The 24115-nt window shown below is 53.2% G+C and overlaps 1 protein-coding gene across 3 annotated transcripts in view; it reads right to left on the bottom strand.

The window, feature by feature from the left end:
- Positions 1-128: 128 nt before the first annotated feature.
- SBNO2 (strawberry notch homolog 2) overlaps positions 129-24115 on the bottom strand; it is a 48617-nt gene continuing 24630 nt past the window's right edge. For all 3 annotated transcript variants that reach the window (XM_041416982.1, XM_041416973.1, XM_041416987.1), the window contains 27 exons: positions 19765-19857; positions 19153-19249; positions 18806-18966; positions 18277-18410; positions 17621-17711; positions 16400-16543; positions 15795-15912; positions 15285-15390; positions 14273-14426; positions 13774-13950; positions 12970-13067; positions 10804-10886; positions 9735-9923; positions 9198-9370; positions 8680-8811; positions 8296-8431; positions 7716-7828; positions 7156-7227; positions 6335-6443; positions 6024-6098; positions 5575-5718; positions 5326-5420; positions 5117-5209; positions 4788-4919; positions 4511-4587; positions 3915-4105; positions 129-3045 (listed from right to left, as the gene is read on the bottom strand). In XM_041416982.1, the coding sequence (XP_041272916.1) occupies positions 2483-3045; positions 3915-4105; positions 4511-4587; positions 4788-4919; positions 5117-5209; positions 5326-5420; positions 5575-5718; positions 6024-6098; positions 6335-6443; positions 7156-7227; positions 7716-7828; positions 8296-8431; positions 8680-8811; positions 9198-9370; positions 9735-9923; positions 10804-10886; positions 12970-13067; positions 13774-13950; positions 14273-14426; positions 15285-15390; positions 15795-15912; positions 16400-16543; positions 17621-17711; positions 18277-18410; positions 18806-18966; positions 19153-19249; positions 19765-19857 (3750 nt within the window). In that variant the 3' untranslated portion in view covers positions 129-2482. The remainder of the gene's footprint in view (positions 3046-3914; positions 4106-4510; positions 4588-4787; positions 4920-5116; positions 5210-5325; positions 5421-5574; positions 5719-6023; positions 6099-6334; positions 6444-7155; positions 7228-7715; positions 7829-8295; positions 8432-8679; positions 8812-9197; positions 9371-9734; positions 9924-10803; positions 10887-12969; positions 13068-13773; positions 13951-14272; positions 14427-15284; positions 15391-15794; positions 15913-16399; positions 16544-17620; positions 17712-18276; positions 18411-18805; positions 18967-19152; positions 19250-19764; positions 19858-24115) is intronic.

Raw genomic sequence — 24115 nt, 5'->3', positions numbered from 1 at the left:
GTGACACAGGAGATACAACAGCAGGATGCTGGCCCAGGGATTCCTGATCCAAGTCCCAGCTGGGCTCCTGGGGCAAGCTGGATAGACCAACAGATAGAGACAGAGCTGGGAGTTACAGAAATCTCACGTGTGGCTTCTGTTCCATTTTTACTGAGCAGAGTGAAAAATTATCCTCCTGAGGCAAGTAGAAAATTCAGGAATTATTAGTCCAAGGCACATATTCTAAAAAATCTCTTTACATATATACAACTTAATTATAAATATACATAGAAACAAGGGCAAACAACAAGCAGATTAAAAAGTGCCAACACAAAGGTGTCAGGGAAGAAAACAGGGACTCATTAAAAATACAATCAGTAGGACAACTGCAGAATAATTTAGTTAAAAGGTAACATTACATATTATTAACCCTGACAAAACATGGGATTGGGGCAGGAAAGGGATTCCTTGAAGGTGGTCTCTGTCTTTCCAGAGAGCAGGGAGGGAAGATTGCATATATTTTAAAGTTAAGGTCAAAGCCACCAGGTTAAGGCTCCGGTGACAGCAGAGGGTGTCCAGCAGGGAATTCCCCCTTGCTATTCCTGAGTTTAAACCTCTTTGAGCTGGGTTTTCCCGGCGATCTTTTCCCTCATTGTTGGGAATTCGGCCCCAAGCAAGCAGTGCTTTAAATAGGGGAGGGTGTGGAGAGGGGAAGCCTGGCTCTGCCTGGGCCTGGGGAAGGCTGCTGGGGTCGAGAGAAGCAGAGCTGGGGGAGAGCAGGAGCCCCCGGGGCAGCAGCAGGGCTTTGGGGGGGCACAGGTGGCTCCCCCATCTTTGGTGATCACTTTGAGGTAAGGAGGTGAAATGTGGCCCCGACTGCAGGGATTGAGCCTGGCCTGGTGCTAAGAGGCTGGTGCCTGCTAGGGAGGGGGTAAGGACAGGCCCCCCAAAACGAAATTCAGGGACCAGAGTAGCCTCAAACTGAGCCCACTTGTGTGGCAGCAGGGCAGGTCTGAGCCCTCGGGGTGTCGGGGTCAGCTCCTGCCACAGCCAGAGCACAACACTTGGACATGGACCCAGAGCAATTCCCAACGCCAAACAGGGCACTGGGCCAGTCCCTGAGCCCTGGGGGGACATGGGGCTGACAGTGTCTGCCCAGAGGAGCAGGCACTGTGAAGCCCCCTCAGGACTGCCCTGTTAGGGCACAGAGTACCCCCCTCCCCAAGGGCTCTCTGAGGAAGGGCCAGGTCAGCCAGGGATGGTCCCAGCCTGAAATCATCCCGGTGCCACTTTTAGGAAAGGCTTTGATGCCCTCTGTCCTGGGGTGGAGGCAGCAGGGGGTGGGGCAGTGCTTTGCAAAGCAGCCTTTGTTCTTTGGTATCCGAGGGGGAGGTTGCAGCAGGAGCAGCCAAACTGCAAATCCCGGGCGGTGACAGTGACACTGCACACCCTGAGCAGTGCCACTGACACTGCACGTCCTGGGCAATGACAACAACACTGCATATTTCAGGCAGTGACACTGACACTGCACACCCTGAACAGTGACTCCGCACATCCTGGGCAGTGCAAAGACACCACACCCCAGCAGTGACAATGACACTGCACAACCCGGCTGGGCTGCCCTGACCCAGACCCCTGGAGCGGGGTCCATGGCCCAGCCAAGGACAGTGGCAGGACCAGCGAGACGTCCAGGTGAAGGGACAACATGTGACAGCAGGAAACTGGCCAAAGCACATCTGGTCATGGCGACCTGGTGAGGTTAAAGTGCAGGACAAGGGGACATGTGTCCCTTCTGCTCTGGAGAATCCTGCTGATCCTGGTGTGGCTGAACTCTGACAGACTCAAGCTCTGTCTGCGGGCTGCAGCCAGCTCTGGCCACTCCCACGGAGCTCAGGCAGCTCAAGGTCCCTTCCCAAAAGGGCAGCACAGGCAGTTTTGGATCTCTCACTACACCTGCTCAGCCCTTACAGAGGACACCTGAGCTCAGCATCTCCCAGCTCCTCTGGGACAACATTCCCTTGCCCTTCATCCCAGCACAGCCCCAGGGTCCGCAGCAGCGCTGGGGCAGCCCAAGCTGGGGGCTGAACTCCCATTCTTCCCTAACTGACCAGCAATGGTCAGCAGGTCATTCCAGAGCCTGGCCATGACCCTCCTGGGCTGGAGGGCTGGGGAAGGCTTGGACACTCAGTAGTCTGCAGGGGGTGGGCACAGGAGGGGTCTCCCCTCAGTCCCACTTGGGTGCTGACCTGTGAGCAGGACTCAAGCCAGCAGAGCCCCTCAGCCCAGCAGGACCCGCTCAGCTCCCCCTGGGCACGTTCCATACAAACCTGCACACGCCTGACTAGGTATTAGATATAAATAAAATTCGCTTTAAGAACTCCAGGCTTTTTCTTCCCTCAAAACCAGAGCAGAGCCAGTCCAAACCAGTAGGAAAGTCAGGGCTCCTCAGCTCTCACCTCTGCACCAGAGAACACAGATCCACAGCAGCATTCCCAGCTGGCATTCAGAAGTCTGGGAAAGGCCCACTGAACTGGATCACGCTCTGACGCTCCGGGGGCAGCATGTTCTCCTGGGAGGGCACGTGGAGCGTCCTCAGCATGTCCTCCAGGATCTCTCTAAAATTGATATTCCCGTCTTGCTGGAGAAAATCCTCCTGTGGCTGCTGCAGGGGGGCTGGGGGCAGCAGGGCGGGGGGCTCGTGCAGTGAGGGGCCGGGGGCTGTGCTGCCCTCCAGGCCAGGAGCGTGGCCAAAGCCAAAGGACAATCCGTGCTGCTGCTGGGGCTGCAGGGGGGGCTCCGAGGAGAAGCAGAGCTCTCTGGTCTCTGGGTTCAACACCAAGTCAGGAATGCTGTTGCTGGGAGGGCTGTAGGTCAAGTCCAGGATCTCGTCCTGGCACAGGGAGGGCAGGGGCAGCCCAGGCCCTGGCAGGATGTGCAGTGGCAGGGAGAAGGCTGAGCTCTGCTCCTGGGCCTGGAGCAGCCTGCTCTGCTTCCTCTTCACGTCCTCGTCCATCTGCTTCAGCTCCTCCCGCACCCTGTGCACGCAGCTCTCGGGGATCTTTATCCCTGGGGGAGGAACAGGCATCAGTCCCTCTGGCAGGACCTTTCACCCCAATACAACAAAACCGTATCTCCCCGTGACATGTGGCTAAGTCAGACCAGAACTGTCATGTGATTCATTATCTCAGCTGAAAACCTCCTTAACCAGCAAAAAGCATTCTGTCTTGGTGGGAGAAAGGAAAATATTAGTGATTGCAGAACACGAGCATTTTTACAACTATAAAAGACCACTATGATTTTCATGAAATGAGAAATCTCTAATACACGCTCTGAGTGTGTGGAGAGTTCTCAACAACCAAGACATGGACATCAAGGTATTTGCCCTGGGGACTGAGAGAAATTAAGGACATTCTCTGCACACCGCTATAATTTGTTGCTCAGTGACATTGACTCCTAATTTATATTGTTTCTTTGCCATAGGTACCTTTATCTGCTAGTGGTGTTTCTTTTGTTTATCCTGTGTAGCAAGTGAATCTGTTTATGTCTGTTTTCCTTGGCCTATTCAAATAAATAATTCATGGACTGATTGGTCATTATTAAGAACTTGCAAGTGAGAGTGGGTTTTGGGGTGCTGTCTACTCCCAGAAACCTGTCAAAGGCAGGGACTTGTCTAAGCTCTCCCCTCTCCATTCATAACATCCCCACAGCTCTCTGTGAAGGGATGGGGCACTGTGGGGACCGAGGGAAAGGGCAGCAGCACTGGGAGGAGGATGATGGGCCTGGCTCACCCCCTCTGCCCCAACACATCCAACTCCCCTCCTGGAAGGGAGGAGTGCGTGCTTCCACCCCGCGTGCTGGAACACGCTCCTTTTAAGAAGGAAATCTTGGTGCTGTTCAGCTGGACCCCTTCCCCCTGCTCCCAGCACTTCACACACCAACTTGTTTCTTTTTCTCCTTGGTCTTGAGGCGCACGATCTGCAGGTAGCTGCTGCTGGTGATGTCTGCCATGACGCTGGCGATCCTGCTCCACACGCGCAGCAGGGCCCCGCACAGCATGTAATAGTGCCTCAGGCGCATGCCCTGGAAGCATTCCTTCCCCTCCTGGATCAGCTTGCAGCTCTTGTTCCTTCGAGGACCATGGGAGAAAACCACTGGAGTTAGCACAGGTTCCTGGAGCTGAGCGGGATTCACTTCCCCACAGCCTCCCCCACTGTCACAGTCAGGGACCCCCAGGGTGCAGGGTCCTGCCTAGGGAGGGAGGAATGGCTTTAAGCTGAAAGTGAGGAGATGTAAATTGGATATTGGGAAGGAATTCCTCCCTGTGAAGGTGGTGAGGGCCTGGCACAGGCTGCCCAGAGAAGGTGTGGTTGCCCCATTCCCGGAGGAGTTCAAGGCCAGGTTGGATGAAGCAACCTGGTGGAAGGTCTCGCTATCCATCCCTGCCATGGAACTGGATGGGCTTCACTTAAGGTCCCTTTGAACCCAAACCATCCTGAGATTCTGTGGCAGGCTGGGGCTGCAGCTGCCTTACCACACGGCGTGGTTACAGTTCTTCAAGGAGAAGTGGTAGCTGCTCTCCCAGTGCTCCTTGGCTTCCTCAGGCACCACCTGCAGCAGAACACTCAGCATCAGGAATTTTCTACTGTCCAGGATGAAGAGATGTGAAATCCAGGGCTGGGAGTCAGAACATCTAGTGCTACCACCACCCCTGCCCATCCACAACAGAGCCAGGAGGAGCTGTGACAGGGTTACAGTGAATGCCCTTCCAACCTCCCCAGCCCCACACTGGAGGCTGCAGTTCCACCTACCCGTCGGTATTTCTTCTGCAGACTGTCCAGGCTCTCAAGCTGGCTTTGCTTCCCAATATTTGGCTTGTAGAGGATGAAGTTCTTCCCACGGCACTGCTCTGCCAGCAGACAGGTGTATTTGCTGCCTCGCACCTGTGGGGTACAGCTCATGGTCACAGGCACAGCCTCCCTCTGCAGATTTCTCTAAACTAACCCCTTCCTGCCAGGATGGAGGTCCTTGGAGGCATTTCCCAGTGCTCAGGAAGAATGACCTCGTACCACCATGGCAGATTTCCTGCTGGAATCACCCCTGAGCTGAGGTGCCACCCTGGCAGAGCCCAGGGACTTACCTTGTAGGAGAGGTAGAACCCATCAAAGGTTCCTGTCAGTTTGAGCGACTTCTCATAGGCTTCCTCCCACTTTAAGCCTCTGTCAACGCTGATCTGAACAGGGACACAGAGAGGGATTTGTAACTCCAGGGACAGGAAAAGTGCCTCAATGTCTGCCTCACCAATCTCCCCTCAGCACAGCCTAGAACCAGGCACAGACAGGTGCCCACCTTGTAGAACACAACCTGCCCATCCTGTGGGTGCCCCGGGGTCAGGAAAATCTCCTTGCTCTCCTCGTAGATCTCATCCACTCCTGGGGCTAAATCTGTGGAAGGAGAAAAGGCTGTTGTAAAGAACATCCTCCCAAAAGCACCTCCTCGGGTCTCAGGACCTGTGCTGGGTGGGGACACTGCACAGGGAGGAACTGGAACCCCAGGGGTGCAGGAGGCAGAGCTGTGACCACCCCTCCTTCTCCATACCAAGGATGCCCATGTCATATTTGCCCTCCTTCTTGTCCTTCTCGATCAGGTACTCAAAGGTGTCAGAAAAATACTGGAAGAGCACGTTCTGCTTGTCCACCTCCAGGCCCAGGATGCGGTTCAGGAATTTGGTGATGGAGCAGTCTGCAAGAGCACAGTGGGTCAGGTGATGTGGTGCAGCTGGACATGGAACCCACCAGCCCCCTCCCAAAGAGCCCCCCCAGCAGCCCCACCATGTCCCTTCTGACAGCAGCCCAGTCCAAGGGCTGTTCCTGTGAGGAAGCTGGGGGACCACGGGATCTGCAGCACAGGCTGCTCCTACAGGACCTTCCCCACAAGGCAAACACCTTGCCCAGGTGCCCAGCAAACTCCAGGAGGTCAGGTGGGCCATGACACTCCCATCTCTTCCATGTGCCCCCAGCCTTGGGCAGGAGCAGCTCCACACATACCCTTCTCCATGGAGGCAGTGCCATACTTCATCTGGCTGCAGCCGATGCCCACGGAGAGGAGCCCTTGCTTCATTTCTGGAATGGCAGAAGACATCTTTTGTATTTTGGGGTTAAGCCTCCCACCAGCACTCCTGCAGGACTGCTTCCCCGTCAGGAACTCAGCCCCTCCCCATGCCTGGCAGGGTGACAATGTCAGCCAGCAGCACTTTCCCCTTTGTTTTCTCCCTCTGACCTCCTGCTCAGTTCTTCCAGCATCCCAAACCTGAGACCAACCCATCCAGCAGAAACCCTGGAGCTGGTAATGTTCTTACCATGGAAAAAGATGTCCTCCCCTCTCTTGTAGCTCCTGGGCACAGGAACCCTGCTGTCTGCGTGGTTGAGGATCGTGTGCAGGACCTCGTCCAGGGCTTTGGCCCCGTACTGCAGGAGGAGAGCAGAGTCACACACGGGAGGAACGGACACGGCAGCTGAGCTGGGGCTGAGGGGACAACACTGCTGAGGGGACACACACTGCTGAGGGGACACACACTGCTGAGGGTGACACTGCTGAGGGGACACACACTGCTGAGGGTGACACTGCTGAGGGTGACACTGCTGAGGATGTCACACACTGCTGAGGGTGTCACACACTGCTGAGGGTGTCACACACTGCTGAGGGTGTCACTGCTGAGGATGTCACACGCTGCTGAGGGTGACACTGCTGAGGGTGTCACACGCTGCTGAAGGTGACACTGCTGAGGGGACACACACTGCTGAGGGTGACACTGCTGAGGGGACACACGCTGCTGAGGGTGTCACACACTACAGAGAACACTGTCACCCCAGGAAGGCCACAGACAAGGCAAGGGGGAAGCTGTGTCAGTGCCTCCCATGTCCCCAGGGGAATGGAGTACAGGCCCTTCCCTGGGGGCAGAGGACTGGGTGCCCTTCCCAGCCTCCCTTCCCAGCTCCTGGTGGGAGCAGAGTGCTCAGTGTGACCATGACTCTGAGCTCACAGGAGCTGGGAGCCAGGAGCTGGGTGCTAGGCTGAGCCCTGCCTGCAGACTCTAGCAATGATCCTCCTGGCTCTGGCTCCCTCTCCCAGCTCTTCCAACATCCTCTCAGCCACGTTGCCCCAGCCCGGCTCTATCACCTTGTTCTCGAAGTTGTACTTGCTGAGGTCTCGGGACTCGGTGGCCCGTCGGTCCCCGTGAGTTAAGGCACCCTGGGAAGGCAGATGGAGCAAAAGGTTCTTATTCTGAGATGTTGCAAAACACCAGGGAAGGACGGCTAAAGGCATGTCTGCAAATGTGCCATGGGGAGGCAGTGTTCCTCCAGAATAGTGAGACTTGACCAAAGGATTTGGGGATTTATCAGAAGTGAAGAAAATGAAACAGAGGCAAAATAATTATTCCACTAGTTATTTCGTAAGCTTTTTGGGAATAACATGGGTGTATACTCCAGTAACAGCGGGGAAATTGCTTGCTTCCCTGAAATTCCTCCCAATGCCTCGGTTACATATTCTCCTCACTTCCTTTCCCAAATCCCAGGATGCTAAAGCCTTCTGCATTCCACGACTGCAGTGCCTCAGCCAGGGGTGACACAATCCCCCCGTTACAGTGGCCGTGTTGGTGGGAGCTCTGACCCAGGATCTCCTCAGAGGGAATCAGAGCCGTGTTGGGATCACAGCTGATGGCTGCTGTGGGCACTCACCAGGCTCTCCAGGCGTTTTGCCACGATGGATGCAAACCTCCTCTCCCCTGCCAGCTCTGAGATCAGGAACACGTACTCGGGAGCAGAGACCTGGTTGGATCGGTGCGTTCGGCCTACGGGGACAGGGGAACAGGGATGGAACAGGAGGTTGGGATGGCCTGTCTGGAATGGGAATGTAACCAGAAAAGCCACATAATGGTCATCTTTCTCACCCTGGGGAATGCCAGCTCTGAGATCAGGAACACGTACTCGGGAGCAGAGACCTGGTTGGATCGGTGCGTTCGGCCTACGGGGACAGGGGAACAGGGATGGAACAGGAGGTTGGGATGGCCTGTCTGGAATGGGAATGTAACCAGAAAAGCCACATCTTTCTCACCCTGGGGAGTCCATCCTCTGCCCCAGAGCTCAGGGTTATAAACCCAGCTCTGCCAAGTCTAGCAGCACCAGTGACTGTGCCTCTGTTCTCCTCCCGACAGAGACATCTCCTAAATCCACCTTGGGCTGCCACCACACCTGACCCTCCCACAGCCTGGCCCACACTCAGGGGAGGTGACAGTGCCCAGGGACACGCAGCCCTCACCGAACTGCTGGATGGCCCGGTCTGCACTCCAGGGCAGCTCCAGGGTCATGTGCACCCGGCGCTTTTGGTTCTTCACCCGTCTGTCTGCTTGGAGGGAGATCCCTGAGCTGGAGGCCTCTGAGATTATCGCTACGAGCTACAGAGAGAGTGAGAACAGAGTCAGGTTCCTGAACACATGTTAAACAGCTTCAAGAAACAGCCCCAGGTACTACAGCAGCCCCAGACCTCGAAGGCACCTGGGAGGCTTTGTCTCCCTCCAGCAGGTGAAACCCACAGAGAGCTGCTGGCCTGGGGCTGGCAGGGCACAGGGAGGCACAGACACCCTCCCTGCCCTCCCCATGTCAACACCCTCAGTCCTGTGCAGGTTTTCAGACCCCAGCTCACCTTTTCCCCCTGCATGAAACGCTCCTTCTCCTTCAGGTTGACGTGGTCTATGGAGAGCCCTTGCTCGGCGCGCGACTCGAACACGACGGAGCCGTCGGGCCTGCGAACCACCCGTCCCTTCCGGCCCGTCATCTGCACACAGGAGAGGGGCTGCTGCAGGCTGGGGAGCCACACAGCCCAGCAAGGCCACCCAGGCAATTCCCAACACTTCTTCCTCTCACAGGGGGAGGAAACACTCTGCCAGCAAGAATTTTCTTTTTTTAAAATGGAAGAAATTTTTCTCTATATGGGCACGAGTTGCCCAGAGAAGCTGTGGCTGTCCTATCCCTGGAAGTGTCCAAGGCCAGGCTGGATGGAGCTTGGAGCAACCTGGGATAGTGCAAGGTGTCCCTGCCCAGGGCAGAGGGACGGAATCAGATGATCTTTAAGGTCCCTTCCCACCCAAACCACTCTGATTCTTCGCTGGCCCCTTTCCCTGTCACCCAGTGCCACGAAAAAACACTGACAATGGAAAGTACCTCAGCCACGTTCTCTGGGCCCCCAAAATAATCAATCAGTTCATCCAAGGTGTTGAGAGGTAGCTCTTTGCCCAGTGCTTTCACTTTTGCTAGGAGGTCCTGTTTCATCTTTTCAACCTTCAGCTCTCTCAGGCCGTGCAGCTCTTTCTGGGAAGGCAGCATGTGGAAACCTCCTACAATGGGAAAGGCAGAATTTTAGAGTTCCCTGGTAACTGGACATCAGAGAGGGGGAAAGAGCTGTCCCAGAGGGTTTCTGGGGCCACTGTTGCTGGACAAAGGCACTATGACCTGCAAGAAATGCTGAGCACAGAGTGAATTCCCTCTGGACTTCCCCGTTCTGCTGGGGGAAGGAGCACACAGGGCAGATCCCTCCCGCTCACTGATCACAGTGGGTGAACGTGGATCACCCCACAAGCCCAAGAGTGACCCTCAGGATAAAATCCAGCTAGGATCACAAAGCTGTGCCAAGCCTGAAGGGCTCTCTGCAGGACACAGTGCTCCCCTCCCCAGCTGTCCCCGTGTCACTGCCCTGCTCACCCCTGTCCTCGCCGAACGTGTGATCCACGAAGATGACGTCGTCCGTCTCTAACAGGGACTCCGGGGAGGAGGTGAGGTCGCTGTCCAGCCCCATGTCCGAGTCGGTGCTGCTGTCATCGCTGATCTTGATGACAACCCCTTGGTCACACGGGCCCCGCAGAGCCTTGGGGCAGCGGCCCCTCGGACGCCCTGCAGCAGAGAGCGAGCGGTGTCACAGCCCCAGCCCCAGCAGGACACAGGGACAGGGCAGAGAGAGGAGCAGGAGGAACCCCGACAGAGCTGAGCCTGCCCCAAATGACAGCGTGACCTCAGCAAGACAGCCTCTGGGGTGGGGGTGGCAGTTTGGGAGGGAGGGAGAGCAGAAAGACAAAGGAAGAGAGAGAAAGGAAACAAGGCACTCCTGAGCAGGGCTGAAGTTGGCTGCACACGTGAGGATGGGCACATGGCTGGCTCTAAGCAGTGCCAGCTCCTCAGGGAAGGGATCCCAGGGGATTGCTTCCAGAGGAGTGTGCAGGAAAGCACTGGTGTTTTGGGACATGAAGCACAGCACAACGTGCCCCCTCTGCATCAGAGGGTTCATGGATCAGCTTGCACAGGCTGCTCCACAACCTGCCAGTGCTGCTGCCCCCTCTTCCCCCTGTTCCACATCCCACTGGAGCAGAAATCCCAAAACTCTTCTTACCTGCAGCCACAACAAATAATTCGGCAGAAATTATTTTTTTCCTCAGGACACCTTCTATGCTCTAAGTAAGGGTTTGTGGAGGACCCCCTTGCTGCAGGAGGGGTTCAGACACCAGCCAGGCCTTGTGCCATCTGTCCCCAGCGTGGGTCGAGGGCAAGGGTCAGGGCAAGGGCAGAGAAGCAGAGGGAGGAAAAGGGGGGAAGACCCAGAGCTGCCATCCTCTGGCTGAGGGAGCACTGGGAGATGTGCAGGAGGGCAAATCAAAACCAGGGAGAGCAGCAAAAAGCATGAAGTGGGGAGAAGGGCAAAAGGCAGAGAAGCTGAGTGGCTGGGGGGCAGCAGCAGGGCAGGAGGCAGGGGCTGGGCTGGGAGTGAAGGAGATCTTACGTTTTCTTTTAATGACAGTTCCTTTTTCTCTCTTTCTTTTGTTTGAAGGAAAGTGCTTCTGAATTAGTGATAGAAAGACGCCTCTGAAAGTAAGATGCAAAATTTATTCCAGCTGCCAGCAACATGTGCTGGGTATCACATACCAATGTGTGTTTGGGGTAGCCCCACATTCCATGGAAGAGAGATCAATCCACCCCATCCATGGCCACCAGCCTGGCATCAGCCAGCCCTTGGTACAAGGTGGCTCTTGGACCTGCAGGTCCTTTATATAACAACCAAGAAGGAGTTTTAAATGGGAAACACTACATTGGGAAACTGTTACACCAAAAATACAGTGAGCCCCAGTGTCCCAGCCCTTCTCCATGCTCTGAGAGCACAGACCACTGTCAGGCCATCCAACAAATATGCTCCACCAAAGTCCTCCAACTCCCTGGTCGTGGGCCTGCTTCCCACAAAACCAAGGGACAGAACATGGATCTGTAGTGGTTCCAAGTGAATGGAAGAAAAAAAAGTCAGAAAAGGTGAAAATCAAAGGTTTCTGTGGGCCAAATGTTTAAATGCGACTGTGTGGATGAACCCCCATGGGCAATGGGGTGATGCTGATTGAGTTCTGCTTGGAAGAAAAAAAAAACCAAACAAAAAAACCCCAACCAAGCAGAGCAAGCACCAGGTGAGAGGATGGACATGACAACTCCCCTGGGTGAGAAAAGGGAGACTTAGGAACTGGGCAGGGAGCTCCAAGACCCTTGGCACGAGGGGCAGAAGGGGACAGTGACCACATGGCTCCCAACAGGGACACAGCTCTGTGACTGCAGTTATGTGACACCAGGAGTGACCCCTTGTCCTGTGTGCTGGGGTGACCCAATGACCACAGCTGGAGCCTCCCAGCTGTGAAATTCCATTCATTTCCTGTACTCACCCTCCCCATCTCCCTGAAAACAGCCCTGGGCTGGAATCCACTCACAGGACTATGTTTATTTTTAACCCCATTTCTCAGCATCCTTAAACTGCTCCTTCCCAGCACACTCCCCTCCAGAAATCCCCCGAAGTGCTGGAACACCAGGACACACATTTGGAGGCTGAGCAGATGCCAGGAGACACTTGGTGATCTGGCCAGGACTGTGGAACACAGAGCTGCTGGCCCTGGGAGTGGGCAGCAATTCCCACAGAGCGGGACCCCTGACAGACCCCTCCTCCAGCACCACTCAGCCAGGACCATGTTGTCCCCTAGATTGGAGTTCTGTGACATGGAAACCAATCCAAGGGGCCAAATCACCCAAGGAGCTGCCAGACCTGCCCTGTGCACTGTCACCAAACTGTGTTTGTTTTTTAGAAATGGGCTGGAGGCAGAGGAGTGACACAGATCAACCCAAACCCCCGTCAATAAGGGAGGAAAGCTCAGCCTAACCCAGCCTCACGCTGCCTTGGACATGTCTCACTGCTCCCACCTGCAGCAGAAGTCACTTGGAAGAAAACAGCTCTTCAAAACAGATGAAACTCAAACCAGTGCCAGATTTTTGTCCCCTGTCATGCAGGAACAGCTGCACTCAGGGATGGGCTGGGGTTTTGGAAGCTGCAGGAAGGAGGGGGAGCAGGAGCCTTCCTCTCTGCTGAATGGGTAGCACAAGTCCTGCTGCTGGCTCACTCCTGGCACAGGCAGCTCTCCTGTTAGCTGGGAACAACAGCCACACAGCCAGGACACTGGTCCTGCTTCATACACGAGCTAAAAGATAACACTGGTGGATGCAAACTCCTCAGACCACCCCCTGCCCCACTGACACCACCTCACAGCATCATCCCAGCGTCTGCCATCACAGTAAATTCTCTTGCTCATTTCTTCTGTGTCTACAGCCTCATTTTTCAGAGCCAGATCAACACAAACTACCTCTGAGCTACAATTCTGGCTCTTTCTGACAATTCTTTTATGTGTGTAGAGAGTAGGATCAGGCTCTTCCTGTAAATCCATGGGAGACTTCAAAATCCAGCATGTAGCTCATACAGTCCCACTGAAGCTACAGTGCCTCAAGGACCCACCTGAGTGTCCCCTCTGCGGTACAGGGGGAGGTGACACCAAACTGCATTTGAAGACCTGCCAGTGCTCTGTGCCCCAGGGCAGAGCTTTCCTCCCACACACCCCACAAAGGAAAACAGGGATTTTTAACTCACTCTGCAGCAGAGACAAAGCAGTTGAGGTGCCCATCGTTCTCGTCCAAGACCTCCCTGGTGCGAGCCTCCCCCGTGGACTGCAGGCCGATGACAATGCACTGTGGGGACACAAGTGATGTGGGACATGAGGGATGACACAGTGAGATGCCAGGGCAGCTGCACTGCCACAGGCTCGAGGCATTTCCAGGTCCAGGTATCTCCCCTTGGCCCCTGGTCCAGGTAAGTCCATGCTGGACCCGTAGCAGGGTTCCTGAGGAAGAATCTCTCAAATTTCAGCATCAAGACCCCCCTGTGTTGACCCCACACAGGGGGACACTGAGCACAGAACCTCACTGACTGTGCTGGGAAGTTTCTGCCTGAAATCTCTAAGGTACACCCAGACAGAAGAAAGGACAGAGCTGTACTTGACGTGAAGGGTTTGGTACCTGTTCTAGAATTGTAGAATTACAGACTGGTTTGGTGTGGAAGGACCTTAAAGTTCATCTCATTCCAACCCCCTGCCAGGGACAGGGACAACATCACTAGACCAGGTTGCTCCAAGCCCTATCCAACTTGGCCTTGAACATCACCCAGAATCCCCCCCCAGCCCACACAAACAGCAGGCAACACCTCAGGAAACGAGACCATCTTAACTCCCCAGCATCATTCACTGGGAACATTCCCAGAACCCAGCCACTGCCCTTCTGGAGAGAAATTCAGCCTTAAAGAGGTTCGGACCGGCTGCCAAGCCGAGCAACAATTAACTCCCTTTGGTTGCAGACTACACAAAAGCCCAGCTGAGGCTGGTGGGTGCTGCTGCCATACCTTGTCCCTGGCCAGCTCCTCCTGGGCCAGCTCCACGAGGCGCCGCACCTTGGCAGCGATGCAGAGGTACTTGAAGAAGCGCTGGTGCGCCGACCAGAACTGACCCCACAGCGACTTCCGAGACTCCAGCCCGATGCAGTCAGCTGCCTGCTGGAACACCATCAAGGCCTCTGCCCACTGCAGATAACAGCAAGAAGAATGAGTTAATGTAATTCTCGTTGTCATTCCTGCCACACAGGAGGTGATCTGAACAGTCTGAAGGTTGATAATCTGATTTAAAATCAGTGTGCATTGGGCTGAATGAGCACTGGTCATCCTCTCCGTCAGCACGATGCAGATCTGGTTTGCAAATGTGGAACTTCCAAATGGAAGCAAAAAAGTCTAAGTTCTTTTATTACATCAGCTGAGCATTGTGTACCTCTTTTCCTTCCTGTGTTTGAAGTCATGGCCACATTTAGGGGTCAGACCCCAGCCTCCCACTACAAGGGGCCCAGCTCACCAGCTTGGCTGCCTTGTCGTAGACAGCCTTGTACTGCTCGTCCAGAGGGATCTCCTCAATCCTGAAGGTCACCCCAGTGAAGCTGAGCTGCCGGGCAATGTACATCCCACTGACCTTCATGTCCATGGCCACGATCTCCATGGCGCCAACTCCCCTGGAAGAGGACAACAGTTGTGGGACCCACCTTGGAGCCCCAGCTCTGAACCCCAGCTGTGGGTCCAGCTTTGGAACCCTGTGGATATTCTCAGTTCAGTCAAGGAAAGAACAGAGATAATTTCTCCCAGGCTGAGACTGGGAAACTGAGAGAAAAGAATTAAAACAATTATTATCTCTCTTTCTGCAAACCTTGTTTACAGATATGGTTCTCCAGAGTGTGCTATTCATAGTTAACCATTAGTGTGAGAGGTTTTTACTTTGAGACTAATCAAGTCTCACCTTAGCAAGTCACACTATAAAAGACCCACTACCTTTATTAAATGGCCTTCTGATTCACCTTCTGAAGACTGGAGCCTTTCATTCTGTCCCTGACTCAACAGCGTCAGAACCCCAGCTGCGAACCCCAGCTGTGGAACCCCAGTTTTGAATCCCAGTTCTGAATACAAGTTCTGAATCCCAGCTGTAGAACTCCAGTTTTGAATCCCAGCTGTGAACCCCGGCTGTGGAACCCCAGTTTTGAATCCCAGTTCTGAATACAAGTTCTGAATCCCAGCTGTAGAACTCCAGTTTTGAATCCCAGCTGTGAACCCCGGCTGTGGAACCCCAGTTTTGAATCTCAGTTCTGAATACAAGTTCTGAACCCCAGCTGTGGAACTCCAGTTTTGAATCCCACCTCTAAACCCCCGTTGTCAACCCCAGTTGTGAGCCCCAGCTCTGAGCCCCAGCTGTGGGACCTTCCCTCTGCTCTGGGGCAACACAGGGCAGGAGCCTCTCCAGAAGCAGCCCCAGCCCAGCTCATGCTGCCCACCACGTCCCCCACAAGGTGCCTACATGCACAGGGCTGGACAGGACTCACCTCTTCTCAATGGCGTGCAGGAACTCATCGAAGGCTCGGAATGGGGTTCCCTCCCCCCAGATCCCCAGGCGGCTCATGTAAATCATGTTTTTTGGCTCTGAGGCACCTGTTGGGACAGAAATCAATGTCAGCAAACCCACAGCACTTGGGAATAGTTGTGACTCAAGTGAAGAGATCTCTGAAGAGGTTGTCATTTGCCATTGTGCCTTTGGAGATCTTTCCAAATGTTGCCCTCCCTACATTCCGTGGGTAAACATCACAAAGCAGCTGGAACAGCTGGCCAGGAACAAGCTAAACTGGACAGAAATTAATCTGACCCACCAAGAAGTCACAAGTAACATCAGTGATGGGGCTTGGGGCAGATCTCAGCACGCTGAGCTCCTCTCTAGCCCTGCAGCACCACTGGCTTCTCCTTGCAGAATCTCACACACACTCAACCTCAGGGTGCCCCTTCAGGTCAGAGGGGACCTCTGCCACTCTCACATCCACAGAGTGAGCAGAGCAGCTCACCTGTGGCACTGGCATAGACAACCCTTGCTCGAGGCAGCTTGTTCTGCAGGTCCAGCACTGCTTTGCCCATTTTGGTAGAGCTGGCGTTTTTGGCTTTGTGGCATTCATCAAACACAATCTGGAGGGGAGTGTCAGTTAAGGGAAAAGGATCTATTTTTATCCAGAGGATAGGAGCAGACAGAAAATAGAACTTAGTCTCCTCCAAGCAACTGAACAACCTGTCCCAGTATCAGCAGGACTGACTCATGCCCACACATGGAATCTGCTGGGTTTGCCCAGCCCTGTGCTCTTCAGATCCAAAGTCATCCACCCCTCCCTCTCCCTTCACCTCCAAGGTGTGTCTTGTAATACAGAAGGAGAGGAATGCTGAAAAGGTTAATCCCAGCTGCTTCTTCCCCTCCTCCTCTTAACTACATCCTGGATGAGGAGGAGCAGGAGGAGGAGAAGATCTGAGTGTGGGGGATTCCTGTCTCCTGAAGGCACTGGGCTGCTCCCACAGCTGACTTCACATGGCCCCAGGCTCTTTGTTCCCTGCTGAAGCACAATTAAAAGCAGCAGTTCCTCTCTCTCTCCAGTTTTTGTCTCTTGGTTTTTTTTAAGGATACAACTCCCTCAAAGTTTTCTCTGCACCACTCCAAAATCTGTTTTAAGCGCGTCCTGTGCTGTCCCCCGGCCTGGCTTTCACCGATCAGCGCCGAGTAGGTGGCAAAGAGGACTCCTTCTGAGGTAGCTGTGTCACCATATTTAATCTGCAGGAAGAAGAGCAGGAGCACACACACACTGTGGTTGTTGTCCCCAGCATGTCACACCCATCCCTGCCCACATTCCGTGCCGCGGCCCCGTGCTGGATGCACATTCCTGCTCTGAGAACAAATCCCAGTCTGAGCTCAGAACAGGCAAAAAGCTCTCGGTAGCTGATGTCTTCAGCATTTGTGTTTGGCACTGAAATATTGTGATGACAGGGACTGTAAATGCCTGGAGAAGTGCCCCAGCCAACGTGTCAACACATCTGGAAGCCTGCAGTGAACTGTGGGGACCGTGCAAGGACATAGATTTTCTGGCAAAAAAAGTGCTTCCTTTTTTTAAGCAACAGTTTAGAGTCTTTGACCCTTCCTGTCTGTTTTAATTCCTTCTAGAAAATAATTTTCTCTTTGACCAGCTGAGATTGTTGCCTGTATCGCTGCCATGGGTCCCACATTAATGAAGTACAAGGGGAAAAGGCTTGGTCCCAAGCTGAAGAAAGTTCCATTTGAAGTCTTTTGGGGCTGAACACAAAATCCCTTTCATGCTCTTAGTGGAGCACATGCAGAGGTGTCAAACACCTGTGGCTTCTATGGACTTTGTAAGAGCTGGTTGTTCAATACCATTAAAACCAGAGGAGAGGATTTAAGTGAACTGGAAGACACTGGACAGAGATCTGACCACAGGCCACAAGAGAAACCAGCAGTCCAGGAATCTCTGTTCTCCCTACAGCTTTGAGAAGTGATTCCATGAACCAGCACTGGGAAAGGCTGGCCCAGGAGAGCAGAGCACATCTCACAGAGCTGTTCTCTCCACAGGATTTCTTAGGAATGAAGAAGGTTCCAGTACTGCTGTATTTGCACTTGCCTGCAGACACTTCCCACTCCCTGCAGGGAACAGCTCTGTGCTCCCTGTGCAGCTCCACAATAAAAATAGCTGGAGCCCTGAGTGGGAAGAGGTGGCTGGGAGGAGGGAACAGAGGCTCTGCTGCTGCCTGAGCCTCGTCCTGCTCCACGTGCTCAGCCAGAGCCTCCAACTGCTCCTGGGAGCTGATTCCCAGAGCAGCAGTGCAGCTCCTCTCCTACCTTGTTCAGAGCATGCACAGGAATGTGGGAGGCCTCGATGTCCTTCAGGTCCCTCTCAGCATCGTACTTGAGATCATTGGAGACGCTGAACCTGTGAAGGAGATGTGGGGTGGTTATCTCCTCCTGGGGCTGCTTATCTCCCCCAGCAGTTGGGGCTGGGTATGCCCCCGGGAGTCTGGGTTGGGTATGTCCCCAGGGAGTCAGAGCACACAGTGATTAACAGCTCTGATTAAAGCAGGAGGAGTTGTGCAGAGTTTTCACATCTGCCACAGCCCACACCCCCCGGGGTGAGATCTGACAGCCCATCTGCCCCTCGGCACAGGCTGTGATCTGCAGCAAAGCCCCTTATTCCTGGCTCTGCACCCAGGAACAACCCTTCACGACTCCAGGGAGAGCAGGGCCAGGCTTGACATCTCACCCCAAAGATCACAAAACCTGCTATTTCACAGTGACTCATTCCCCATCCCTGCTGCAGGGGGAATATTCCCATTTCACAGGCAGCAGTCAGGCACTAAGAGGTGGAAATGACTTACCCAAGGCCACAGCATGACTCAACTCTAAAGCCAACATCAGCACTAAAGAATTCCTTACTTCCAGATCCAAACTAACTCCAAGGTCTTACGGGAAAAGAGGAAAAAAAAAAACCAACAACTTACCACAGAGCTTTTTTCCTCCCTTTAAGATAATTTTCAAAGATGATGCCTGCGACGGTCCTGCCCTTCCCGACTCCAGCACCGTCCCCGATCAGAAACCCAGCTCGCTGCCCATTGGGCAATAAAACTTCATGTTGCTGCAAAATCAAGAACAGCAGTGAAAATTAAATGAGATTTGCCTTTGCTAAGAGCTCTGATGTGAGCACCACTTAACCCTTTCACACAACCCACAGATGCACGTGCACTGCTCAGCCGAACAGCAGCAGGAGTCATGATCAAGCTCACAAGTGACAGTTCATGGAAAAGGCCCCCCCAAATGTAAAACCCTCTGCAAGAAAAGTTCAAGGTTCTTGCCTCTTTGGGAAACAGACCACAAAGAAGACCCCAGCTTCAAATAATCCTTCAAAAGGCATTTAAAATGCCAAAGAACTTTCATCACCCAAATTACAGTCATTTTAAAACACACGTGAACACCTGTCCCTGCAAGAGGCGTTTTCCTTCAGGTGTGAGACACCTGAGGTGCAGGAGGTACCTGGCAGGCATAGATGATGGCTTCCAGCTGTAGTGCAGACAGGGAGCCTTTGTCAGCCACAGAGCAGGGCAGGGAAAGGCTGTAGGTAATGTCAGGTGGGGGGACGCTGGACAGGGTGCTCGTCTCAACCACCAGGTCAGGATGGTGCTTCCCAATCTTGGCTGAATGACAACAGAACACAGGTCACTCGAGGTCTTTACTCCCAGAGCTCATCACCCAGCCAGAGCCCAGGGCACTGTAGAGCTCTCCCTAGAAAACCACAAGCCTGGGAGGTGCCACAGCAAACACACAATTAAATTAGGCTGGTCCACAATGGAGTGAACAGAACTTCCCAAGGCAACACTCACACTTTGAAGGGATATATTCTGCATACGTCTCTGTCTGCCCCAACTCTTCTGTTTCTTCCTCCTCACCTTCATCTTCCTCCTCTGCAGGAGCCTGAGACTGAAGAAAACAGCATTGACACAATGTTAATGTTCTTGCTGAGCTACAGACATGTGTTGTGCTGTGCCCAGCCTCAAACTGCCACTGAAACCATCCCCCTGAACACAACCCACCTCATTCCCAGACTAAGGAAAGCCATCAGTGGGAGCCCACCCCAGGGGCTGTAAAAGCTGCCTGGCTCTCACCAAACTGGGGAAAGATGCTTGCAGCACTTTTGGCATGGGCTCGGGGGTCATGTGAACCCTGCCCAACCTGCCCTGAGCGGGCACCTGGCCCAGCTTTACACCCAGCACTGTGCCCACAGCAGAGAGCAAAGTCCTCAGAGCCCAAAGAATCCCTTAACACAGCAAGGTTCCCCTCTGGGAAATGTAACACACTTCTTGGAAAGGGCAGGGACTTGTGCCTGTCTGTGAGCTTCTTGTCTCACTCCCTCTGAAGGGAAAAAGGTCACAACTGCTCCCCCCAGCACTGGGATGTCACCAGGAGCATCCCGCTGAGGCCAGCGTGGCTCTCACCTGGTAGCTGATGAGGAGTGGGGTGTTGGGGACAGCAGGAACGTGGTCACTGGAGCTGTTCAGGCCAGGGAACGGAGTGCTGGGTGAGAACAGCTGCAACACAGAGCGTGCAGGTGAGGAAGGGCAAACATGGAGATGCACCAACAAAGATCCTTGGACACTGTGATCCCCAGACCATGCAGCTTTTCAGGAGAGAGCTCCCAAGACACTGCACAACGAGAGAGAGCTCCTAAGATACTCCAGGCTGAGGAGATCCTTTTTCTGCTCCCACACAAATTCACCCTGGAATTTCCCGACAGAGAGCAAGGTCAGGCCAGCAGCTCCTGGCATCCAAAACAATCAGCAGCTCCAGGAGCAGCACTACTCCAAGTTCACAGCCTGTTCAGAGCGCCAGGCTCAATGACAGACCCAGGCTCCACCAGCAGCAGAGAAAGATGGGAAGTTCTTGGGGATAAACACTCCTATTTTTAAATAAAATTTAAGAAAAATAAAAAGAAGAAAGAAAAAAAACCCACCCTCCATTCCTGGAAGCCTGAGTCAGAATTACCAGAAGGAAGCTGGACAGAACAAGTGTTTTCAGTGCCAGCAAATCTGGAGAGCAGGTGAAACATCCCCACCTACAAATCCAAGCTCAGTTTGGTCTCAGACAGGAGAAGGGCCAGGAGCTGCTGGAAGGGCAGGATGTGCTCTCGAAGCTCCAGCAGCAGGAAGCTGAGTTTGCATCACAGAAATCCCCAAAGTACAAACCTTTGCTATCCTGACCCAGCTTTGGCACTCAGCATTCCACCTCAGGAATTGCAGAAGAAGCAACAGGAACCTTGGCTGTTGGGGGCATTTGAAAACCACCCACACAGGTGAGAATGTGCTGTGAGGGCCAAAGCACGGGGGAGCAGGAGCTGCAGTGGGAGATGGATCATCCACCTGTACAATTCCTGCCTTTCCCTACCCTCCCTCACCTCCTGGTTTGATTTTCTCCTCCCTCTGTGCTAAGGACATCCAGAGAAGAGAAACACAGATCCATGAGAGCACAGGATTGGAAGTAGGAGAGAGACCAACAATTGCACAATCACAGTCTCACTCTTACTCCACTTTTTTCTCCTCTGCATTATTCTCCATTTTGTCCCACCTTGCAGTGACTTCCCTGGGAAGGGAATCAGTCCCACGTGGCTGCCAAGCCAACCTCTCTGTGTAAATCCCTCCCCTGGGTTCTGAGCTGGGAGAAGGCTGCTCACATCTTGAACATACTGTGAATGAGCAATAAAAAACTGCATCAGCAGCTCTCAAATTCCAGTCACAGGCTTCCAAGGCTGGGCTGTGCTTCCCAGCCTTAAAAACACTGGGAATGTGTGAGATGGATGACAGAAAACACAATGTATGACAGGGACTATTTTTAAAAGGTTATTTCACAACTCCATTACAATCAAAGCTGTTTTGTCTGTTGCTCCTGCAAATATTTCACAGGGTAGCAGCTCTTCCCTCTCTGCCCATTCCTGAGTGATAAACAGTGCCAACATACTGGATACAGCTCCTTTCCTTGGGATAACAGCTCTCCCCACTGGCACACAGAGGCACTTCTGTGTGCAGCCCTTTCCACTTTGATCCCAAACCACCTCCAGCTTCAGCACTAATCCAGGGATTCTCAGTGAGCTAGGAATGTTTATTTTTAAAGAGGACAAAGTACAAGGCTGCTCCTGTACCTGGGATCCACAGATGGGTCTCCCCCGGGATGCATCCAGCATGGCTCCTGGGATGTCCCACGTATCAGAACTGTCAGAGACTGATGTTCCTGCTCTGTCTGGGTCTCTGAGACAAAAGTTCTAGAAAAACTACACTCCTGATAACCCAGCAGTGGACTGTGGGTCAGAACTGGCTGCACAGCCACAGATGAGTGATGTTCTGGATCACAGGAATCAGGGTGTAATGTGATGGATGTTCCATCACTGTGGCTTAGTGACTGCTCTGGCTGCTCAAAAGCCAAAATTCTTGCAATTCTGTGGAAAACTATGATGGTGTGGTGATGTGGAGAGGGACAAGATTATCAAAGCTGCTGATATCCCACACCAGTGTGCAGAGGCCAGTGGTGAATCAAACTGGCAGTACTTTTACCCAGTGCCCCAGTACAAGGTGCCACTTCCACACAATAATGAAACCAAAATCTCCTGTCCATGAGGCACCTCACTGACACCACCTCAGGAAACGTTACTCAGTTAAAAAACAGCCCAAAAAAAGCAGCAACCCTGCCCCAACTGCTTCAGCAAACACAGATAAGACAACATTCAAAATTAGCTGGAGATTCCTTTCCAAAGGAAGTCGTTTATAAATGGAATTCCAAGGAGTTAATTGGCCTTATCTGAGCCCAAGAGCTCAGCAGGACACAAGGGTAGAGGGCAGGGCATGAGGAACAGCATGGGACAGGGACAAGGAACAGCACAGGGACAAGGACTCTGCTGGAGATCCTGCTGTGGTCACACAAGTCAGTCTCACACTTACACAACGTTTATTTCCCCCTTGTTTTCTTCATGCTGGATTTAGAACAGCACTTCCCAGTAAGTTTTTGTTGTCCACTCCACAGACACAGAACCCCAGGATTTTCTAGGCATTGAATGTCTCAACCAGAGTTCACATGATTGGAAAGAGCTCACCACAGAACCATTTCTGCAGGGATTTAGTCTTTTACATAAAAACCCAACAATAACATGAGAACAGGAGCAATGTGGCACATGGCTCCTCTGTCCTGGAAGATGCATCTGCTCTCCAGCATTTTTAACCATCCAGTTTGCAAGCCTGGGATGTCTGCAGCCATTTCTTGCATTCCAATAGCTCAGCTCTCTTCCTGCTGCCTCAAACTGCAAGTTCCAACTGGCCCAAGGCTTGCAGGCTGCTCGGGGAAGCAGAGTCAGAGAAACTGAGCACACAGAGCCTCAAAATGTAGTAGTGATTGCCCCAGTTGCCTCCTGGGGTAGCCACTTTGGGTGTTTTTCCTAAGAGAATGACCTACAGTGGAAATGTGAGGCACAGATGGACAGACACTGCAAGAGCTGAGACCCAGATCCAGATCCAGAGGATGATGTGGCTCCAACAACCTCCAGTCAGCTGGTGCCAGTGGTGCCCATGTCAGTCCCCCAGCTGAGGCAGAGCAGAGAGCAGAAGGCTGGTGAAAATGCCCAAAAATGCCCACAGTCAGGTGATGCTGAAGGACTGCAAGGAGCTGCTGCACCCCAGAAAACTCTTGCAGGGACTTGCACTCACAAAGTAAACACAAATGGTGAGTCTTGAGACAGTTATTTAGTCATTGTTACTGAACTATTTACCCTGGTGAACAAACAAAAGGTGCTGCTGAGGGGGGAAGTTAATGATCCATGTCAGGGTAGTTTTCCTGGAGTCCATCCCTTCAGCACTCCCGAGCACCCTGGACCTGCTGGATGTTTTAGGGATGGATCCACCACAGGATGCACCTACCTGCCACGGCTGCCAGGAGAAAGAGTTACTGCCTTGCATTGCACCCTGCAAGAGTGCATGAATCCCTCTGAGAGGGGATCCCCTCCTGCTTCCAGGACACTTAACACCACTTCACCCCTTGCCTCCACCAGTGAAGCTGGCAACAGCGAAATAACATCACCACACCTCAAACTTCACCCAAAGGAACTGGGCTGGATTCTTAATTCCTTGCTAAAACCCCCATGGGATGAAGGCTGAGGTACTTCCTGTCTGTTGTGAGGATGGGAAAGGAGCAGCCCTGTCCTAGATTGCCAAGCAAATTGTATTCTCTTTGCCATCTGGATGGCAGTTGTCTTCTGCTCACTGGGCAGTTTTCCTTATCTCTTCCACAACCACTCCTCCCTCTGGGGGGACATCTGCTGATAACAGGCTATGGAATGTCCCTGCATGGCTGATAAGAGCTACAGAATCCATTGGGAGATGCTCTGCCCAGAGGGAGGAGCCAAGCATTCCTACCCGGATATAATCTTGAGATTCTGGAACGCCAGAACAGCTTCTCCACTGGATTTCCCAGAGGAACAGCTGCTTCTTCCACTGGATCTTCAGAGGAAGACTGCACCCTTCTGCAGGATCCCTGCTCCAGCAGAACCACACCTGACACTCCAGGAGGACTGCAGCCACCATTCCAATTGGACTGCTACCAGCACCCTGACCAGCAGGGTGTCAGGTTGTGCTCTGACTCTGTCAGTGTTTTTTTAGTTTACTGCATTGTTTATTTTATCTTTTTATTTTCTTCCCTAGTAAAGAACTGTTATTCCTGCTCCTATATTTTTGCCTGAGAGCCCCCCTTAATTTAAAATTTATAGCAATTCGGAGGGAGGGGGTTTACATTTTCCATTTCAGGGGAGGTTCC

The sequence above is a fragment of the Onychostruthus taczanowskii genome, unplaced genomic scaffold (assembly GCF_017590055.1).
Source record: "Onychostruthus taczanowskii isolate IOZ18803 unplaced genomic scaffold, ASM1759005v1 scaffold106, whole genome shotgun sequence".
Taxonomy (NCBI): domain Eukaryota; kingdom Metazoa; phylum Chordata; class Aves; order Passeriformes; family Passeridae; genus Onychostruthus; species Onychostruthus taczanowskii.
The sequence above is the reverse complement of the archived record's forward strand: the minus strand, read 5'-3'. Positions and strand labels throughout refer to the sequence as shown.